The 21,945-nt window shown below is 38.3% G+C and overlaps 1 protein-coding gene across 1 annotated transcript; it reads right to left on the reverse strand.

The window, feature by feature from the left end:
* Nucleotides 1–2,127: 2,127 nt before the first annotated feature.
* Nucleotides 2,128–4,892, reverse strand: LOC145056691 (FRIGIDA-like protein 4a). Its single transcript, XM_079004402.1, has 3 exons — nucleotides 3,758–4,892; nucleotides 3,160–3,314; nucleotides 2,128–3,072 (listed from the first exon to the last, which is right to left on the reverse strand). Exons 1-3 carry the CDS (start codon nucleotides 4,650–4,652, stop codon nucleotides 2,461–2,463), a joined length of 1,662 nt encoding a protein of 553 aa, XP_078860528.1. The 5' UTR covers nucleotides 4,653–4,892; the 3' UTR covers nucleotides 2,128–2,460.
* Nucleotides 4,893–21,945: the final 17,053 nt, after the last annotated feature.

Here is a 21,945-nt window from a genome sequence, read left to right on the forward strand (position 1 = left end):
TTAGTTGTGGAAATTATGGTGTGTATTTTTTTATTGAGTAAATTACATGAATGGTCCGTATGGTTTAGGATAATTTACGCATTTGGTTTCTAACTTGTTTTTTTAACTCGGAAGGTCCTACTGTTTGTTTTTGTTACATGTTTGGTTTCTGTCTTATCTAAAAGGGCTATTATGCCCTTATTAATTTCTTTTTTTAATTAATTTTATTATTTATATTATTTTAATTTATTATTATAAATAATTAAAAAAAAAGGCATTGTGCGTCCCACTCTTTTACTGCCTCTCTCAATGCCCTTGCCCCTTGGTCGATTAATCATTCTTCATCATCATTGCCGACCGCCCCCATCCTCAACCTTGCGTCCTTTTCTCTAAAGACTTGAAACTGCTGCCTCCTTTATCTTCAGCATCGAGTATCTCCTTCATCCACTCCTCACCACCCACCTCTTCATCACTGATAGAACCCCGACTTCAAAATTACCCCTTTATGACCTAGATATCACTGCATCATTATTACTCATGACACCAACCATCCGATCACCGCTTGCCCCATCGTCTCCATTGTCTCTCTCTATCGGCCAGACATGACACGTGACACACCTCCGTTTCCATGTTCTATCTGACCGTCTCATATGTCATTAATGTTGTATATCATCATTGGTCTTCATCACAAGTAATCGCCAACTGCCTCCATCGCCAAGCGATCGTCGCCGACGTCCATTATCAATCTAACCGCTTTTGGTCTCAACTGAGTTCTATTCAGTTGCTTTGTATAAATTTCTTTGTCTGATTTTAAGTATTGTTACATAAATCTATGTCCATGAGTGTTTAATTTCAAGTTTTTAAGTCCGACATCAAGTGTATCTACATAAATTGAATTTCAAGTTTCAATCCGTGCTCCATGTATGATTTGTGTTTCAATTTTGATCCCAGATTTCATAATTGATTTATGCTTCAATATTTGAATCAGATATCTCAGTCCAATTCTTAATGATAAATATTATATATTATGTCAAGGCTTATAGATAAATTTGATTTTAGATGTTGGTTTTAAGTTTTAACTTTGATGATGGGGTGTATGATGGTGGTGAATAATATGGTAGATATCTTTCTAGGGAGGAGGGGCAGTCATAGACATGAAATGGGAATGGAAGGTGGAATATGGAAAAATGGTGGGGTAGATAAAATAAGGTGAGGTGAGGGTGAGGTTAGGGATGTGTTTATTTAAATAAATTAAAAACTCAAGGGCAAAATAGTCTTGTTAGATAAGACAACGACCAAGCGCGTAACAAAAACAAATAGTAAGGACCTTCCGAGTTAAATAAAAATAAGTTAGGGACCAAACATGCAAATTGCGCCAAACCATAGGGACCAAATTATTCTTTTTTAATTTTAATTTATGAACGTGTATGAGACGAATTTGCTTAAGTGGGAAGTAAAAATACTAATTCTACATTGGTGGTGAGTTCGAACATAAGAGCGAAAAGGCTCTTTAAAATGAAGTAATTACAATTGAATTAAAATAGGGAAGAAAAACTATTTTGAAGGGTTCTGATCACTATATAGTTGGATCCTAATTTGTATTTCCAAATTTATATTAATGAATTGGATGGATGTCTATCTATCGGAACCCTAGTGAATACCCCTCATTAATTTCATCGATAACAACCTTAGTAGAATGCTTGAGGTGTGTGTGCATAGTGTCATACAATATTCAATGTAAACATGGATCTCTTTGGGCTAAATAGCATACCATGACATAAGAACAATTTGCATTCATTCTAATTTGGTAAACATAATAGAGCTCAATACATATCGTCAGAAAACAACCAGACAACAAGCTGCGTGGCTAGCTAAAGTTTGGAGTCCATAACCTAAATGTGCAAAAGGAACTCATACCCCCAACTCTTCCATTGATCATTGTATTCAATTCGTGTAATGAGAACTCATTGATCATAATCAGGTTCATGGGTTGCGATTAAAAAAAAAAAGTCTAATTATCACATATTTACTTCTTAGTTCTTATTCTCTTATTTAATTTAATAAATATTTTATTTTCTAATCTATTAAAACAATGTTCACTGATCAATCAACCTATAAAATTATTTGTAAACCTGAACACAACTAGTATTATAAACATAAACCGGTTGCAGGTTAGAAAAAATCAACTCAAACTTGTTGGTCTTTATGTTGGGTTCATATTTTGTCACGGGTCGCACCAACAATTGCCACCCCTAATTGACATGCCCTCAAGAATCAAACCTCCGATCATATTACACTATCACAACTAAGATTAAAAACTATGAAACACAGTTTCTCAGAACAAATAAACATCAAAACAAAATCAAGTCTATTTCCTTAATTTTTTTTTTAAAAAAAAAATCCTATTAACATAAACTAAAAAGCAAAAAACAACTTCCTGTCAACTTTGTTCACTTCACATGTTAACACATTTCTCTGATTTCACGTAGCGGGGTATGATGTAGCAGTTTCAGTAGCCACAGCAGGTGCACTATAATCATAAGAGTAAGACCCACTAGCGGCTCCATCCTGGCTCACATAAGACCCACCAGCCTGAACCGCATCCTGGCCCGCATACTGACCATAACCCGCATGACTCTCCGTGTGCACCGCACCATACCCAACCGCATACGGGTCACTCTCATACACACTAGGGCTCGAGTAGCTATACGGTGCTGCTGCTGCTGCCGCTGGGTATCTGGCGGCAGCAGGCTGATGTGTCGGCAGTTGAGGGCGGCTCTGCCGATGAAAAGCTGTAAAAGTACTTGACACCCTGCCCGATTTAGGTGCCCGGGGAGATGGGGAAGCGTCAAAATCAAACCTCCGGTGGTGGTGCTGGTGGTTGTGGTGGTGGGGGGAGCGTGACCGCTTCCGGGCAGGTGACTGGGAGCATCTGGTGGCGGCAGCTGTGGCGGTCTTCATTTCTGCTTTGGTTCTCTCTAAATGGGCGACCCGTTTTCTCATGGTACTCATGCGGAATTCGGATTCGAGTTTGTGGTCTTCAATGCATTTTATAATCTCTCTAGTGATCTTTGATTCATTAAAGATTTCCTCCTGAAAGATTTTGAGCACAAATAGTTTTTTTAGTGTTTAGGGCTAAAAGCCTAATTATGATAATGATTATGGGAAATATGAACATACTCTTGAAGGAGAATCTTTTGTAAAAGTTTTCTGACAATTGGCATAACAGGATTTGAGCAGTGTAAGTGGAGGAAACAGATCACTTAAACCAGCTTCTGAAGCAATATACACAGCTTCTACCTCTTTTCCCGTGTTCACCAACTCTTCAATTATTTCTGAAAACAAAAATAAGTTATATACAAGAAAAATAACATTTAAATGCTGAAACAACAATCACTTATTCATATGATCCACATGCTATAACTAGATATTTTGGTATCTTTAACTTATATGATATTGTTATTGTTACATATGTTAACTACATACTTTAGTATCTTCACCACAGATTTCATAATGTTGTTATTAACTTGAAAATGCTTTTGAACAAGACAACAATCAATTGTTCATATGATTCACAAGCTATAACTACAATTTCGGTATCTTTTGCTTATTCATATGTTAGTTTTATCATTGTTATAACCACATTCTTGAGTATCTTTACCACATATTTGATAGTATTGTTTTAACTTGAAAATGGTTTAAGAACAATAGCAATAGTTGGTTCTTTGGGGTCATGCTTGGGGTTTGTGATAAAAAAAATAGCAATAAGAGGACTAACCTTTTCCTCCAAAACCTAAAGCCATTGCCAGCTTGGCCATATCCTTCCTATTCCCAACTTCCAACATCAAACTCTTCAAGAACTCATCATCAAACCTGTCTTTCAATCCAAACCCCATAACCATTGTTAGAAAAAGAATAGCTTCCCCTGAGGCCACTATATCCTCACGATAACCAGGAACACTACCACCACTACCCAAAACAGTCTTCCACTTCTCCATCACCATTGCCGCCCGCTCCTTTAACTTACTAGAAACCCCACCGCCACCATGTGACAAACAAAACGGTTCGCCACCAGATGGAATCGGAAATGCAGCCTGTATCAATATCCCACAAGCACATCGTGTGGGTGCCAATCCTCCAAATTTACCACTAATTTTCAACTCCAGATAGTCTTCAACTGCCTCCAATACAAACGCTAGTAAATCTATCGCCTCCTCAGACGCCATGGCTGTCTCCATCCTCAATACTTCGTATTTCTTCCTATTCGCGAGCAGATACTCCATTAATCCTTTGGAATCCATCCTTCTAAACCACATTCTTAACAATTCCGACATCCTTTTCTTCTTCCCATGAGAACTCGCCCCGTTTTCAATATCTTTTATTCCGGAATCCTTAAGCTGCTGTACACGGGCTGCCAATGTTACTTCCTTTTCAGGAAGAGCGCTCTCGCGAACCTGAAGAGATTCGAGGGTTTTTTCGGTGTCTTTCTTGAATTTCTCGATCTGGGTATCTAAGGTTACTGATTTTTGGTTGAGGGTTTCTTCTAAAGAAATAAAATGATTGACTAATTTGTTGTTGAGGTCAGTGACATTTGTGAGTAGGGTTCTACGAGTGTCCAATTCGTTGAAGAAATTCTTAAATCTATCTGGGTTTATCACGTAATCTTTAGTCATTTCCTTCGATGATAACTGTTGAGATTGAAACCCTAAAATGGGGTTTTCTTGAAGACGTTTCTACTGTAATCCGAAGCTCCTGTACAGAGACGGGGAACAAAACAATCGACGATGAACACAATCATATACCCTAGGTCCGATAGAGAAGACTGGACACCGAAGTGGTGGAACAAGACGGAGCTTAGGCCTGTTCCCTTTCTCTATTCAGTACCTCCAATGTAGAATGAACGAAAAATCAAAAAAACATGTTAATCTTATTTAGATGAAATTGCAAAAATAGTCCTTTGGTTTCTCATTCTATATGTGGTTGGGGCTAAGTTATAAATTTTGTATTTTTTCAATTTAAAGTTGGAATTGGTCCGTTCAAAATAAAAATATTATTTTACCCTTATAATTTAATTTTTACATTTTATTTAATATTTATTAAATATTTGATATCTTTAAAATAGAATATAAACTCAATCTTCACCCCCAATTTCATTTATCCCATAGTGTCTCCCCTTCAAATCTTATATCGCGACATGCTCTCCCTTGACGACTGCTTATCATCGTCTCCTCGCTGAAGAACATTCCACTTATCATGTCGCCGCCTCTGATTGCTCTTATCTCTTATCTCTCTCTACATACAAACTCCCAACAAACGTCTTCATTCCGCTCCCAACCCAACACTAGAAACACTTATCCACCATCGCCAGCACAACCGATCTTATAATCGAAATGGAACAACAAGAGGAGGAATAAAGATGCTTCCAATTGATTAATCTTCTTGTTATTGTTCTCAAATCCTTTGTATGCAAAAATGGTTCTATATTTGAGGGTATGTGTGTCTTGATTTACAGGTGTATACATGTGTGCTCATTTACAAGTGTATACATGTATGTTGGTTTGAAGGTATGTGCATGTGTTGATTGATTTACATGTGTGTACATATTTGTCTTGATTTGTAGGCTCTATAGAAGACGGTGGCTTTCTTGGTAGCTAGCGGGAAATATTAGGTGTAGGGTGGAAATGGCGATGGTGTTTTCGGGGTCTGAGATTAAAGGGTGATAGAAAGGTGGTGAAGATTGCGATGGTTGGTGGTGGTGTTGGTTTACTTGCGTTAAATACTCCCAACTAGCCCATATTCATCATCCTTAACCCACCTGTAAATCAGATAACATAAAAAATCATATTTTTGCTTCTTCTTTTTTATCTGGGATATAATCAAAGTAATTATGGTTCTTAAAAAAAATGGAATTCTCGGGCCACTGACACATGCACATGGAAGGGCATCTCACTTATCCCTTTACTGTAAATGTTGGTTTTGTGTCATGGTTACCATGAAGGTAAATGTCACACCCTCGGTCGGCAGCGGACGAGTCGGGATAGTGATGTAACATTGGATCACAGATAACACACGCATAATGAATAGTACAAAAACTTATAATAATATTACATACTTTCATAAATCTTAATATAAGGATTACATTGATTGAAACTTCGGAAGTACATTAATATATAACAGGTTCAACTAAACTTAATGCAAAATAAAATTAAAGACCTGGACAGATCGAACAACAATAACAAGGAAATAGATTTTCCATGATACAAGACGTGTACTCCAACTCCTAAGTTTCTGGGAATACATACGTTTAAGATACGTCAACAAAAATTGTTGGTGAGTTCCACAGGTTTTGACTCTATGTACTTTTATAACCGAAGTTTTGTTTTATATAAATATATTCGAATATCAACTTATATAAAATAAATGTACTTTTCCAACTAAAAAGTATAAAATAATTTGTTTACGTGCTTGTAATCTCATACAAGTAAAAGTGTTATTTATATTAATAACTTATTAAATATAAGTTTATAAACAATAAAATTTGTGTCATAACTTTGTTAAGTATTTTTTTACTTAAATAAACTAATCAGCACTTATAAATTTGTAACACCCGATTCAAGGTATCTTTATATTGTAACATCCCAAAAATATAGGCTAAAAATTTCGTTTTAAAACCATTTAATAAACCATAGTTATCAAAACATTTCATCCAATATAAGTCAAATTATTTCAAAACATTATCAGAGTATCATATCAAACATCAGAGTAACCATCCCAGGCTAAATCATTATGGTGTGTGTTATGCAATCATCTCGTGCTCTTCTCTCTGCTACTAGAGGTACCTGATACCAAAACTAAAAACCATAAGCATGAAGCTTAGTGAGTCTCCCCAAACTACCATATACGATACACATAATCACGTAACCACATACATTGGGCCTAGCCTGCTACCTCGGGGCCCGCCTAGGATCAGACGAATCTGGCATCAGGCCCCACCTGGCATCGAGCCTCACTCGGTATACAAATTTGTTTCTACTAGGCCTCGTCTGCCTCTGGACCCCGCCCACTATACACATACAAACATATAATCATAATCATGCTAGTACATAACAATCAAACACAACACTATAACTGATAGTCTCAAGCCCCGCCCCTACTTTGTTAATAATGAGATATGGAACACCGTCCAAACTCAGCTAGTGATGAGATACGGGCCCCCACCCACACTCATATCCATATCATGCACATACAAGTATCACAAAGACAACAAATATAACCAAACATGCATTCCTTCCTCAGGTACCACCCGACATCGAACCGTAGTTCGGAAACATACATATAAACCTTCCTTGGGCCTCGCCCGACATCGTACCCTGATCCGGAAGCATATAAACTACATCGGGCTAACCCCGACATCAGATCTAAATCCGGTATACACTAACATACATAAACGGGCCGACATTAGTTCCTTCAACCCGTTCCTACTGAAGAAAACTCACCTCACAAGCTGACTGTAAAATCCCGTGTATAACCCCTCGCTGCTAGCTGGCAGATCCCCGAACTGCTGATCACCTGACTCCCCGAGGTATTAATTTCACAATAATACTTAGTCAAAAACCAATAATTCTCCTTAGGGTAAAACGACCATTTTACCCCTAGTCCAACTTGGTCCATATCTAAGGCCCAAAATCATAATATAAAAAAGGCCCAACACTAGGTAGGCTTCCCAAGCCCACTAATCGCCTAATTTGCTAAATTGGGCCCAATCCCTCTAATGGACCTTAACCTAAGCCCAAACATATTCTTAGCCCAAATCACCTGACTTCTGATGGCCCACTAAGGCCCAAGGAATTAAAATCCAATGTATGGCCCAACTCGAGGCCCAAAACACACCATGCCTATATATGATGAGTATGCGGGGGTACTCCGCTATACGCTAAGCTTACAGGTTGCATGGCTAGTACGTTGTGTGTACATACATGTACGCCCATTGTACGTCTCTATTAAGTCACTTTTCTCATTAAGCACTTAATACTCTATTTTAAAGGTTATAATCACATATCCAAGTCCTTTTCAATGTCTTAATCCATAAAGCCAATTACTTGATGGCTTGCAACCCAACAAGTAAGACCAAACTTGAAATATAGCAACTAACTTCCATGGAATGACTCCAAACTCATGAATGGGCATAAAATGACCCTAAAGGTTGAGACTTTACTGCTTATGGGAAATGAATATCACTGAGAGTGGCACCTCTTGACCTAGAAACGAACTTGAGTTATAAAGGCCCATTCTTCGAAATAAAAAGACTCCAAAACAACACTACACTAGATCTAAGCATACTTAAGGAAAGTTCAAGGCTTTATACCTCAAGGTGATCTGAAATGGAACCACAATCTCGGATCTACAGCTTCTCATTTGAACCATCACCTTGCTTTGCTCTTCACTTGCTTGGAAAATAGCTTCACAACACCAAAATGCTCTCTAATGGCCTCCTAAGCTCCAAGAACACTCAAAGAAGGATTAGGGTTCCGTGGTGGCTATCTAATAATGAGAGGGAGGATGATATCTAGGGTATTATGCTCTTTATATAGTGCTTAGCCCCAAAATTAAGGTTTAGGAACTTTGAGTGTATGTTGGGCGCACTTCTCGTATGATGGGCGTACTCCTCCCACAGCTACGTCCACTTACTTCTCTACGTTGGGTGTACTTCCATGCTGACCACCTTGCATGCAGGGTACCTTCTTGCCACTTTTCTCCATTAGGGACGAATATTGACCATAACTTCAAAGTTGTCACACCCCCAAACCAGAACGGCGGAAACGTTCGAGGGCGGAGGACGTCATATTCAGTATCATAACAGTTCATAGAAAGGAAAGTACACACCACCATACATATTAAGGTTTCCAAAATGTTTACATAATTGTATTCGTTACATGTTCAAAAGATAAATACATAAACATCTTTCAAAAGAAGTAATTAACGTCAGCATGTTAATCCTCAAAAGTTGATTTCCAAACCTGCTTAGCGGTTCCCTGAGAATACAAGTTATTTCAAAGAAAAAGTGTCAACAATTAAGTTGGTGAGTTCATAAGTAGTGTTTTGAGAAAATATACGTCATTCGAAAGTTCATGTATGTTTTCCAGAAAACGCGGTATTTTCAAATGAAAAGAGTTATGATTCGTTGGGTTGAAAATGAATGTATTAGATCCAGAAAATCCCATATTTTCCCTAATAGTTGAGATATGATTTGTTGTGCTTTCCAAGAAAAACCCTTATTTTCTTATAAAAGTATGAAATGCATATGAATGTTCGTGTTATAAGTTGTAGATAGTTGCACCAAGAAAATCCCTTATTTTCCTATTAGTTGTTTGTTTTAGGTGCAGGAAAAACCCTTATTTTCCTAACATAACTGGCAGTCTCTAAGACCGAAAATCGCAAGCAACCGACGTGCATAAAAGTTGTGGCATAGTTTTATATAATAAAGCTATACAAAGATCGCACTTGTTAGATGAAGAATAGTTTTAATAGCTACTCGTTCATAAAAGCATAATACCATAATAATTGTATATCCGATGAGTTTTATAACCATACTAAACATAATATGCCTGTAGCGACGTTCTTCAGGCGTCGTAGCGTTATGACAACTGTCACCCCAAAAGACGGACTGTAGCTAACAGTTAGGGCGCGGGATCATGACTTCCCGTATAGATCTATACACATTTGACACGTTCTCCGTACAGGAGACTCTGGTTATAGACAGGACTTGTAGTGATACCTTTTATCAAAAAGACAGTGTTTGAAGATGTACACGTCTCATGGATTCTCAACTAAGTCTATATTAAAGTAGTAGTTTCGTATGCAAAGTTTATCCTTTTTCACAATGTTTGACAAAGCATAAATCATAAGTTTTTAGAATGTATAAAACGGTTTAGCAACGAAGAATACTTTGGAATTTCTAAATACTTTGTATGAATCTAGTGCATGCGAAGTATGACAAGAGTTTTCACATAGTAGTACTAAATCACAAGTGATTCATTTGATAAAAACGAGTAAAGTGAAATTCTATGAAATACACAATAATAACCGTATGTTTACTCGTATTCCTCCCCTTAAAGAGTATAGAAAGCATTTAAAAATGTATTTAAAGAGTGTTTGCAGGGGTATGAACTAACTTGGAAGTTTGAAGATAGCGAGATGGAAAACCGGGCAGAGTTTCGTCTCGGGAAGCGGATTTTTCTCGGGATTCTCAGGAATCTCGGGAGTAAAATCGACCTTCGGGACTTGAGCAAAAATGACCAGGGCTTCGGGTTTGAACGGGCACGGAAAACGAGGTAAAACGCAAGAGAAGTGAGAAGAAATGAGCAATTTTTCCGGAGACCCTCGCGTCCCTTTTATAGGGGGTCTGAGAAGCCTCGGTACGCAAGGCGTACGCTCGTACGCAACGCATACGCGTACGTCATGCATGAGCGAGTCCTCGACTGCCTCGGCTTCGGATGGGACGGATCGGATGGGGTGGGTCGGTAGCTTCGCATAGGGGCGACATGGACGGACCGAGACCAAGGCCTTCGGGTACGCGGGGCGTACGAGGGTACGCAGCGCGTAACCCGGATGAGGATGCTGACTCCTCCTTCGGATATTACCGGATTTTGATATAAATTTATATATAATTTATTTAATAAACTTCAAAAAATCATATCTTCTTCATACGAACTCCGTTTTCGACGTTCTTTATATCCACGCGTAGGTGAGACTAAGATCTACAACTTTCGTTTAGATTCCGTTGGCAAATTCCGATATTTTTATTATTTATTTTATAAATTGTCGTGTTTAAGGAATTTCTTTAAAAATTCATAACTTCTTTATCTGACTTCGGTTTTTGCCAGACTTTTTACCGCTGAAATACCATTGTCGAGACCTTCGATTCTAGTTTAGGTCATTCCGGCCAAAAGTCGTTCGATCTCCGATTCGAGATTTTAGCTGTCTGCTGCTAAGCCGGACTTGGAAAAATCTTAACTTCAACATACGAAGCTGGGTTTGGGCATTCTTTTTAAGTATGATCCCGGTTTAATGATATTAAACATAATAAGAATTTAAATAGATACCTTTTGGGCATTTTATTATCAAAGTAAATTTTATTACCCCAAGGTGGTTACAATACATGACTCTTTAGGTCATTACAAAGAGTTGAAATATCGGGTTGTTACAAAAGTGCTATAACTTCTTCATTCTAAGTCCGTTTCTGACGAACTTTATATCCTCGAAAAGGTGGGGGGGGGGGGGGAAGCCCTACGCTCCTAGCCATACCCCCAAGCCTAAACCTTCCGAATAAGACCCGACACCCATAAAATACCGAATTGCCTATACCCTTGGCCTCCGAAGCCACAACCAAATACTTTCAAAACTGAGTGTTACAACTCTCCCCCATTTAAATTGGATTTCATCCTCTAAATCGCTCCTTACTCACACCTGAATCCAATTAACGATCTGAGGAATGCACTAATGGTTCTATGCAAAATCTATTATTCTCAAGACAGCCGAGAACCAACCGGACTTCCTTCCTGAAGAAAACGAACTTCAAGCTTTAGCAACTCACTTTTTCCTTTCCAGAGATCGAATCCATGCTGATTTGTCTTCCTGATAAATTGTCCCTACATAACCATCTGCAGGATAATTATACTTGACAAATGGCTCAGATAATCTTTCAAGTAGAAGATTCATCCTTGGAACGGTTAGACTCAAACGAGAGGTGTACAACAGGGTCAAATCAATTTCTCTGAGATTATCGACTCCAACTGTAAGTGTCTTCACTCTTTCAAATCACAAATTACCCTACGCACAAGAACCCTCATAATCATTTCTTCTGCTCGAACGTCACGCTGTCTCATATCCACCTTCCTAAGGAATTGGGACCTCCCAGGTCCAAACTTGTAACGCCCGTAGATCCGGGCTAGTCAAATTTAGAGATAATAGGAGTCGAAAATGAATTTTCGACAAAAGATTATTTAGAATAAATAATCTTAACCAAGTTTTATAATATGTCTCAAGGGTTCCGTACATATAAAGAACGCCAAAATCCGAGTTATAACGAAGAAGTTATGGCTTGTCGAAGTTTTACGGCAAAACTGGCACGGCACCGGGAGACGTAAATAGTGAATTTTTTATAAAGGAATTTTTATCCTTATCGATCCAAATAAAATTTGTAATATATGTTAAACCGAGAACATACAAAAAAAAAGAACGCCCAAATCTGACTTCGTATGAGGAAGTTATGAATTTTATAAGATTTGGCATAGCAGTGCACGACCCGAAACTCGAATTTTAGTTCGAGCGGTTTTTGGCCTACGCGACTTAAATGAGAATTGAAGATCTCATTAATAGGAACTCAACGGTAAAAAGACAGACGAAAACAGAGTTCGTATGTAGAAGTTATGAATTTTACGCGGACATTTAACAGTATAATCTCCTCGTACTGTTAAATTTAAGATTGGTCGAGAATTAGCCGACGGAGTCAAAATGAAAGTTGTAGATCTTATTTTTACCTACGCGTGGATATAAAGAATGTCAAAAACAGAGGTCGTATGTGAAAGTTACGGATTTTAGAAGTCGGAAGTGTGCTGTGCGAAAATGGGTGATGTGGCACAATCTTGGCCATTGCTTTCTCCCCAAGTCTTGCCACTAGATGGTGACATGTGGCACCAAGTTCAGCCATTTTCACCCTATAAACAGAACCTCTCCCACCCTCATTTTCTTCACATCTTTCCCATTCTTTCTTCTTTTTACTCTCTCTCTCTCTAGAACCTCTCTCTAGCCCCGAAACCCCCCGAATAGCCTAGGGAACCTCACTAGCACGAGGCGGAAGCCCCGGAGTGCTCGACGGCTCTGAGAAGAAGAGCATTTCGGCTCAGGAACACTGCTCCAAGCAAAGACCGGTTTTCTATAAAACCCGTTGTAAGTGAGCTACGCCTACACTATTTTTAATATAGTTTTTATTTAATTATAGTAACGTTATTAGGAACTTATAATAAGTACTTGGGCTATTATTATGGATTATATAAGTATTGTTTAACGCTTATATAATAGTAATAATAGCTAGACTATGAATTAGTCTCGGCGAATAATAGACTAAACTCTAGTGGTAATAATACTAGGTTTCATCGAAGGAAATTATTTTTTTTAAGAAGCGAAGCGCTGTCTGAGTTTGGAATCACCACCTTTTCAAGTGAGTGCATAGTCCCTTTCATGAACATGATTTTAATACAAGTATTGATTGAAGTATTAAATATTTGTTTATGTGCGAATTATTTGATGTTGCATGGGATACTTGTTAAAGAACATACCTAATTATATATGCTGATTTAGGATAAAGAGTAAACCTAAATTAATTATGAGGAGTATTGGGTAGTGTTTTCTTACGAGTACGAGTGAATTATACTCATAGAATAAAACCTTAGTATATGTCATTGATCCGGGAGCATGGATTAGACATAGCCATTGTCCCTAGTCTGAGAGTATGGATTAGGCATAATCATTCATCATTAATCCGAGAGTATGGATTAGTCATTCGTCCCTAGTCCGAGAGTATGGATTAGGTAAAGTCGTTCATTTCTGATCCGGGAGTATGGATTAGGTAAAACGGCTAATCTTAGGTTCGAGAGTATGGATAGTCTCGTTGTGAGGATCGACGGGGTGGAATAAGAGTTGTTTATATATATGGTGAAATTGTATATTTTGTGAGTTTTAAACTATATATATGGTATAACATTATGGGATTGAAATCCCTATGTACTCACCAGGTTTCCCAACCTGACCCACTCAGTTTATTTATATCACAGGTGTTGATATGCAGTCACATTACACTGAGAGATTAAGGAGATATAAATCACTAGTGATAATGAATGTAAGTTCTGTTTATGCTTATGTTTCTGTATTGACGATGACATCCCAAATGTTTCGAAATGAATAAAAATACTTTTCTTCGGGAGTGCTTTGATAACGTATTTATCATGTTTTACTGGGAACAAATTCCGCAACATTTTTATTAAAAGAGGTACTCTGATTTTTATAAAGCATAAACAAAATCGGTCTTTTCTGGCCGTGAAAATGGGGATGTCACAAAACTTATCTGTCCACTATCTGGAATACTGGACTCCACCCGGTTACTGATCCACTGATCACCCTCTCAATCGCTCCCAGCAACTTCCGTATAAAACTTCGGCCACTGAAACTCTTCTATCTACCTTGCCACACGTGGCTCTATAAATCCTAGAATCCCCGATCCTGTATCTCGACCCCACAGTCTCTGCCAAGTCCCACCTGCCTTGCTACTAACGCACGGGCCTCACCAACAAGTCTTACCCAAACCATACTACTAGGTGGCCTTGCCCCCAAGTCTCACCTATCTAGGGTTACGCAGGTACAACTACCTCAAGTTCTATCTATTTATCATTTCCTGATTCTGATCATGCTACTTAGGAGATACGGGCCTCGCCTGCACTCTGTTGACTAGGAGATATGGGCCCTTGCCCACACTCCGCTAACTAGGAGATACGGGCCCCTACCCACACTCCGCTAACTAGGAGATACAAGCCCCCGTCCACACTCCACTAATTAGCCACTAACGAATGTTGCGGCTATCCCGCAGTCCTACAATACTCTCCACACTGACCATGCACACGTCCTAACATCCTGGCTGAAATCGCATCCTGACTGGAATCGCCATCCTGATTCCTAAGTTAGCTATCGAAACAAAGATGTGAAACCCTGCATTGAGAAGTTTCCCAAACTCCCAACTCACATACCCCTCAATCCAATTAGCCACTTAGACGGCCTTCCTTCCTGACGAGAATGTGAACCCAATCCTAAATCCTTACTTCCTTCTGGACCTGAGCCCTTGGAGAACCCTCCCCCACTTTGGTTCAACTAACATTTTACAACACATCCAGCTGGAAAAATCCTCAATCCTTCATACCGTCTAGTGATCAGTCTTGCTGGCAACCAATGCTTACCACTGTTAGTGTTCCTAAAACCAATCAACAATAAAGCAGTAAGACCCTTGAAGACTATCGAAACACTTCTCATGTTCTAATCACACTTGCTACAACTACCGCATCCTGAGAATTCACTTTATACGGAGACATCCCCACACTACTACCCTAAGACCCATGGTATGCACATGGCATATAATCCTAACATAAGTAGGAAGTATAATCCCAAGATACAATTACTCATATGGCTGTGAGAAAATAATAATAAAATCATAAATAAAAACTGATAGGAAAGCAAAAGATACACACCTGCAACATCGTAAGCTGCTCGTGTCTCCTCTGTAATCAACTGGAAAGCCCTGCTCCTCACCGCAGACGCCTCTATCTGGCCCTGAAGGCCGTCGGTTATCCTCAATGTCGTAGGGGCAGGTGCTATCACATGTCTTGCTGTAGCCAAACTCGGGCATTGCGCCTTCTTGTGGCCCCACTGAGTGTAATGGAAGCAGATCAGGTTTGATCCCTGGGTGGTGGCAACAGCACAATCCCTGCTATAATGACTGATCTGGACACAACTGAAACAGCCATAATTTCCACCATTGCCACTCTTACATGCACCCTCGTGTGTGTTAGCCATACTTTCCATAGCGGCTACGGTCCTGATGACCTCTCGATGTAGAATCTGATGTCTTGGGTCTCTTGCCCGATCCCACAGATGTCTGCACCTCGTCTGGTTCCCTTTTCCTATCTGCATCTAAGTCAATCTTCATCTCCCTAACTTGGGCGATCATATCCTCCAGCGTCTTACAGCTGGACCGACTCACGAACTGTCTAATATCGCTCCTCAGCATCTTGTGGTACTGAGCCTTCTTCATCTCCTCGTCTGCAACATACTGCAGAACAAGAAGGGCTCTCTCTCTCTCTCTCTCTCTCTCTCTGAATTTGGCGGTGATCTCCACCGCTATCTCTGTAGTCTGCTGGAGGTCCTGGAACTCTCGTGCTAACTGTTGCACCTCAATAACTGGTGAAAACTTGTCCCGGAACCTGTCCGAGTAGTCACTTCATGTTATCGCGTCCAACGCGGCATCATCCCCAATAGCATGTCCAACCTCCTCCCACCAACCACGTGTTGTGTCCTTCAGAAGACAGGAGGCGAGTCAGACCTTTTCCCCCTCGGGACACCAGCTAGAACGGAAGGCATTGGCTACATCTACCAACCACCGTCTGCTAGCAATGGGGTCCCTAGCCCCATGATAGTCTCGAGCTCCACAAGCTTTGAACTCCCTGAATGTTGAAGTGCGCGCCCCCATCATGGGCTCCATCTCGGTGCGAAACGCACCCAATCTCTCGTCCAAAATCTCCATAATGCCCTCTTTGATCGTACCAAAGATCACAGGAGTTTGGTCTAAAATATTGCGCGCAATCTCAGCTAAAATAAAACTCTCTCATCGCTCATCGAGGTACCCGGCTCCAGGGCCCGAGCCTGAACCTTCACCGGCACCTGCACTGCCTACTGGTCTACCGTGTGGCGTCACCATACTGCATCATAACATAACAACTGTAAAAACCCGTCATTTTCAAATCAATAAGAGTCTAAACCCCATTGCAATCCTTGTTGTATATATCCTCTATTGCCTTAAGGGCAGGTTTATAAGCTAATAACTAAAGGTAGCTTAAATCCAAAGTTGATTTATGATATTATAAATTAATATAAGGCAAAAGTTTTAAGCTTAAACTATAAAGTATTTCACTAAATAAAGGTTTTCGGCCAAGAATTTAAGAAGAAAATGAGTTTTCGGTCCAAGCATCCAAGAAACAATGAGTTTTCGGCCAAAGAATCTAATTTAAATAGAGTTTACGGTTGGAATAAATCAAGAACAAGGGTTTTCAGTCAAGTATGACCGAAATCACCCTTTAATGGGCCGAAAACTCAACCAAAGGTCCATTAATGGACTGAAAACCCAAAGTCATGGCCCATTATGAACCGTGAACACCACCTTATATATATATATATATATATATATATATATATATATATATATATATATATATATATATATATATATATATATATATGTTCAACCATGAACCCAATTTATTTCCCACTTTTCACACCGCAAACACTTCCCATTTTGCTCTCAAGTATCATCCGTAAACAACATCTCTTCAAGTGATTTCTACCCAGATCTTCTTATTTTCACCAAGAACACCAAGAACAATCTTCAAATCTTCAAGCCTCTAACCTAAAACCTATTTTTACACACTGAAAACGCCTTGCAAGTCTCCAAATAATTTTGTAAGTGTTTCTTACATTATTAAGTATTGTCGTGTAATTTATTTCAAATTAATATCTTATTAATTTAAATACGGCGTTAGAAATAATTATTTTAGGATAACGTTATTTTCACGTACGCTAGCCCGAGGATCGTCTCTATCATTTTGCTAGCCATACGTGATCACGCACTAGAGGTTAGTGCATACCCCTATGTTTTCACTATTTTTCTATGTTTTAGGGGGAATACAAGTAAAACACAAGGACTCTTGTGTCAATATTCAAACGATTTCAAACCATTTGCAATCGATTCAAACCGGTTTATCTTTGCATTTTATAAAAATATATTTATATATATTTTTAATCCTTTTGTAACATGTCGAGCAAAAGGGTATTTTTCATGAATCTCTTACTACCACTTTATACACATTGTTTAATTGCAAAGGTTTTCAGTTCATTACAGAGCATACATTTAAACTATAATTGGTATAGTTTGTGAACCACTACGCCATTTTGATAAGTTCAATAAACGAAACGAGAACATACATTTAAACTATAATAGGTATAGTTTGAGAAATATTACACTATTTTACAAGTTCAAGAATACTAAACAAAAACAAGTATATAAACTATTATATGTATAGTTTATGGAACACTACATCATTTCACTAATTCAAGAATACACTATTAAATAATTATTTAAGTATAATTATTTTACATTACAAAGTACATTGCTACGAGGTGATTCATATAGTTTCAAGTACAAGAGAACACTATAAAACTACACGTAAACTAGTTAATACATGGTTGTGAGGCACCACTTCAATTGTACCCATCATGGTACATGTTCAAGTCCTATAAATTATAACCAAAGTCTCGTAGACGGAGAGCGTGAATTTATGTATAGATTTATACGGGACTGAAAATCCCGCACCTAAACTGTTAGCTACAGTTAGGCCAGCAAGCCTCGGGTGACAAATGTCATAACATTCCGACGCCTGAAGAACGTTGTAGAGGCCACTAGTCAGATTAGCATGGTTATATGAAACTCACAATAGTATTAACTAAAACATTGTTTACTAGATTAACACTACTTCATTGATTTTATTTTAAATAATGAAACTACAGTACACTATTTTACACTACAGATGGTGGGATCCATGCATTCGAACAAAGGTTTTTATACAAACACTACTACGATACACTATTTGCCTAGTACAGAGTACACTAGTACAACATGCAATTTAGAGAAACATTCATGACATGGTTTTACTCATTTATAAGACTACATTATACTATTACAGAGTACAATAATAAACATACATTTTGGTCTTAAGGCCTAAGACTACATTTCATTTACTAAAGAAAATATTGGATTTTCTGGAGGAACATACTAATGCTTTTCAAGGAACAATAACAAGTTTTCCATCATGAAAACATACTTATGAACTCATCAACTTAAATGTTGATAAACTTTCAAAATTACTTGTATTCTCAGGGAGCTAGCAGACAGGTACACTACAGGTTTTTGAGAAGACGGAGCATTCATGTTGTCTCGTCTATAGTTTTTGTTGTTATTTTTGATGTTATACAAACAATGTTGCAAATACAATGTAAACACTTTATTATCAATACAACGGTTGTTGTTTACTTTGATTACTATTATACAATTGTTGTGAAACTGTACATGATGTCCTCCACCCCCGAACGTTTCCGCTGTTCTGGTCTGGGGGTGTGACAACAACCATCAGAATACTCATCACTATTGAGGGATCACACACGTACTACACGTTCCCCGGTTTTATCTCAACCATCCCTGACACGAGTATTGATCCTCTGCTTTCAGTAGTACGGGCCCATACTGAAGGGTTTTGAGCATTCTAACATTCCTATGGTGTACATGCAACCCTATAAACCTTGGATCTCTGTGTTTCTCTATTATGCATGCAAATATTTATTATTCCAAGGTTTTATCCTAACTGGCATAATATGAAGCAACTATACTACAAAATCATAGTTAGATAACATACCTTTTGATGTAACTTGAAGCCTTGAACTTTAAGAGCTTATCCCCAATAGTGTGGAAGCCTCAAGCGGAATCACAAATCACCAAAAACAACTTGGAATAACTAGAGAATAAGGATACTTAGGTTCCCTCTTATGAAATTGGTCTTGCCCTCATTTCTATGCACTAGTGCCCATTTCATGAACCAAGGACCTCTTTATATAGTTTGGAGGATTAGGGTTACATTCATGTAAATCCTAATACCCATGACCTTTCATTTCCATAGGATCCATGGGTTAAACACTCCATGGACTATCCATGAAAGCTTAGCCCAACCTAAATGAACTTGGCCCACCACATATATATATAAGAGTCCATATTTAATTAGTTCCCTTGTGATCACCATATTAATTCTAAATTAATTATTGATCAATACTAATTAAATAATATGATTTCATATTAATATATTAGAACTTATAATATATTAATATAAATCACTAGTATCCTTTTTCTCATTTTCTCTATCTAATTGTTCCGGTGAAGTGCAATCCAAATGGACCATGCCAAGTCGGGTCGAATACATACCAATAATAGTTATGGGCTTAGACAACTAATCCAACACATACTACCTCCAACATGTATCCATATTTTCCTTAAGGATTTCCTCAACTCCACCAAGTCCCTTACTACTACTGCTCCCAGCACTACTCTCATCCTAGGCTTGCCCTAGGGTAATCACCATCCCACTCTCTGCCATCAGCTACATAAGAAGTCCCTGCTATCTCCCCCTAACTAGCTCACGAATACCATTACATATCACTAAGACTAGATAATTCTTCATATGAGAGGTTCTACCCTACAATGGTTAGACTCAAACGAGTGCTGCGAAATAAGGCTAAACCTAACCTTATGAAATTATTTAGTCCTTGAAATATGTAACTTAACATATTCATTTACTAGTTAGTAAAAGATAACTAGAACTCCTAAAAGCACAAAGCAAGCAACATTCGAGCATTGATTACACATAATCAAACATATTCTAATCAGGCCATCATACTGACTGATCTGTACTAGCATGCAGTTCATAAAGCTGATACACATATAAAAGGCACATAAGGCATCCTTCCTAGATCCTTAGCCCTAATCTAGCATGCAGTTCTCATAAGCATATCATAACATAATCTTGTATGGGTAATTTGGGAGTACTTACTTTAGCTCGGCTGATTGCATGCACCACACCCTTTTCACTTTTTCAAAGTTCTTTTCTCTTATCAAAATCCTTTTTATAAAAATGATTTTCTTTCAAAAAAATTTCATACCAATTGCTCAGCTTGAGTCCAGACACACCCGAGAATGTGCCTGATTCCCTCAAACCAAGGCTCTGATACCAACTTGTAACATCCCAAAAATATAGACAAAAAATTTCGTTTTAAAACCATTTAGTAAACCATAGTTATCAAAGCATTTTGTCACACCCCAAAACCGATGGCGAAAACGTTTCGGGGCGGAGGACGTCATGTAAAGTATCGCAACCAATGTACATAGTAAGCATAGTAAACACAACCATTACATTACATAGGGATATTTACATTTGTTTAAAAGCAAAGTAATACATGTTTTATATATGCATCAGTACGAACAAAAGTAAAGACGAGACTTCTAAACGCTCCGTCTTCTCCATAAGAACGCGGGATACCTGTCTAACGAGAACCTGAGATTACAAGCAGTTTTAAAAATATCAGCATAAAGCTGGTGAGTGTATAAGCGGTTTGTTTCTGGTGAAAGAATCAGTTTTCCTTTGGTTTCATGAAAAAGTTGTTATCCAAGAAAATCCTATATTTTCTTATAAGAGAAGTTTAGTTATCCATTTGTTAAATAGCCTGGTTAAGAGAAGTTAAGTTATCCCAGGAAAAATCCTTATTTTCCTTAAAATTTGGTGGTTGGTTATCGATTCGGAATGCAATGTACAAGTATCTACCATACTTGTAGCGTTTAAGTGAAGTATCTTGAAAGCCTGGTTATCCTTGAAAAGTACATTAGTTTTAAAATGTATATAAAACTAATAGGTAGGTAGTTATAAGTTTACTAGGTTCATTATTACTAAAAAGTAAATCTCCATTATTCAAGTTTGCGAGTTCCATAACCATACGATAGACTAGATATGGCAATAAGAAGTCCATTATCATTTTATGACTTTTGTCACCCGTAGACCTGCCGGTCCCATTGTAGCTAGCAGCAAGGTGTGGGGTAGTCAGCCCCGTATAGATCTATACACTAAAGTCACGCTCTCCGTCCAGGAGATTCTGGTTACAGGGGCGGTCCTCCACTCGCGTATCTCTGTGGAGTGTTACAGAGGATGTATCTCCAATCTTAAGAATAATGAATTTACAAGTAACAATACGGAAAATCCTGTTTGATGAATGGCATGAAATCCTTCATGAAACATAAACCATAACATTTTATATTGAGATTCGCAATTAGTTTGAAAACTAACTCTGCAAGTTAAACGGTCGGTTAATACGGTTTTCAGTGTTAAAAGCATACGGAATATGAAACATTTCATACGAAATAATAAGTTTGAGTACAAGATTTCCTTGTACTTTTGCTTGTATTCCCCCCCCCCCCCTGAAAACATGAAAAACATAGAAAATGGTGTAGGGGTGTGAACTCACCAGACGAGAATGTGCCGGGTAGGATGCTAAGTATCA

This window comes from Lactuca serriola, chromosome 6 (assembly GCF_051521515.1).
Source record: "Lactuca serriola cultivar US96UC23 chromosome 6, Lser_US96UC23_V15, whole genome shotgun sequence".
Taxonomy (NCBI): Eukaryota; Viridiplantae; Streptophyta; class Magnoliopsida; order Asterales; family Asteraceae; genus Lactuca; species Lactuca serriola.

Excerpts from the sequence above, each read along its gene's own strand:
- LOC145056691 (XM_079004402.1), bottom strand. The coding sequence starts at position 4,652 with ATGACTAAAGATTACGTGATAAACCCAGATAGATTTAAGAATTTCTTC. Across the intron at positions 3,315-3,757 it reads TTTAGGTTTTGGAGGAAAAG|AAATAATTGAAGAGTTGGTG; the intron begins GTTAGTCCTCTT and ends TTTTGTTTTCAG. Across the intron at positions 3,073-3,159 it reads CAAAAGATTCTCCTTCAAGA|GAGGAAATCTTTAATGAATC; the intron begins GTATGTTCATAT and ends AAAATCTTTCAG.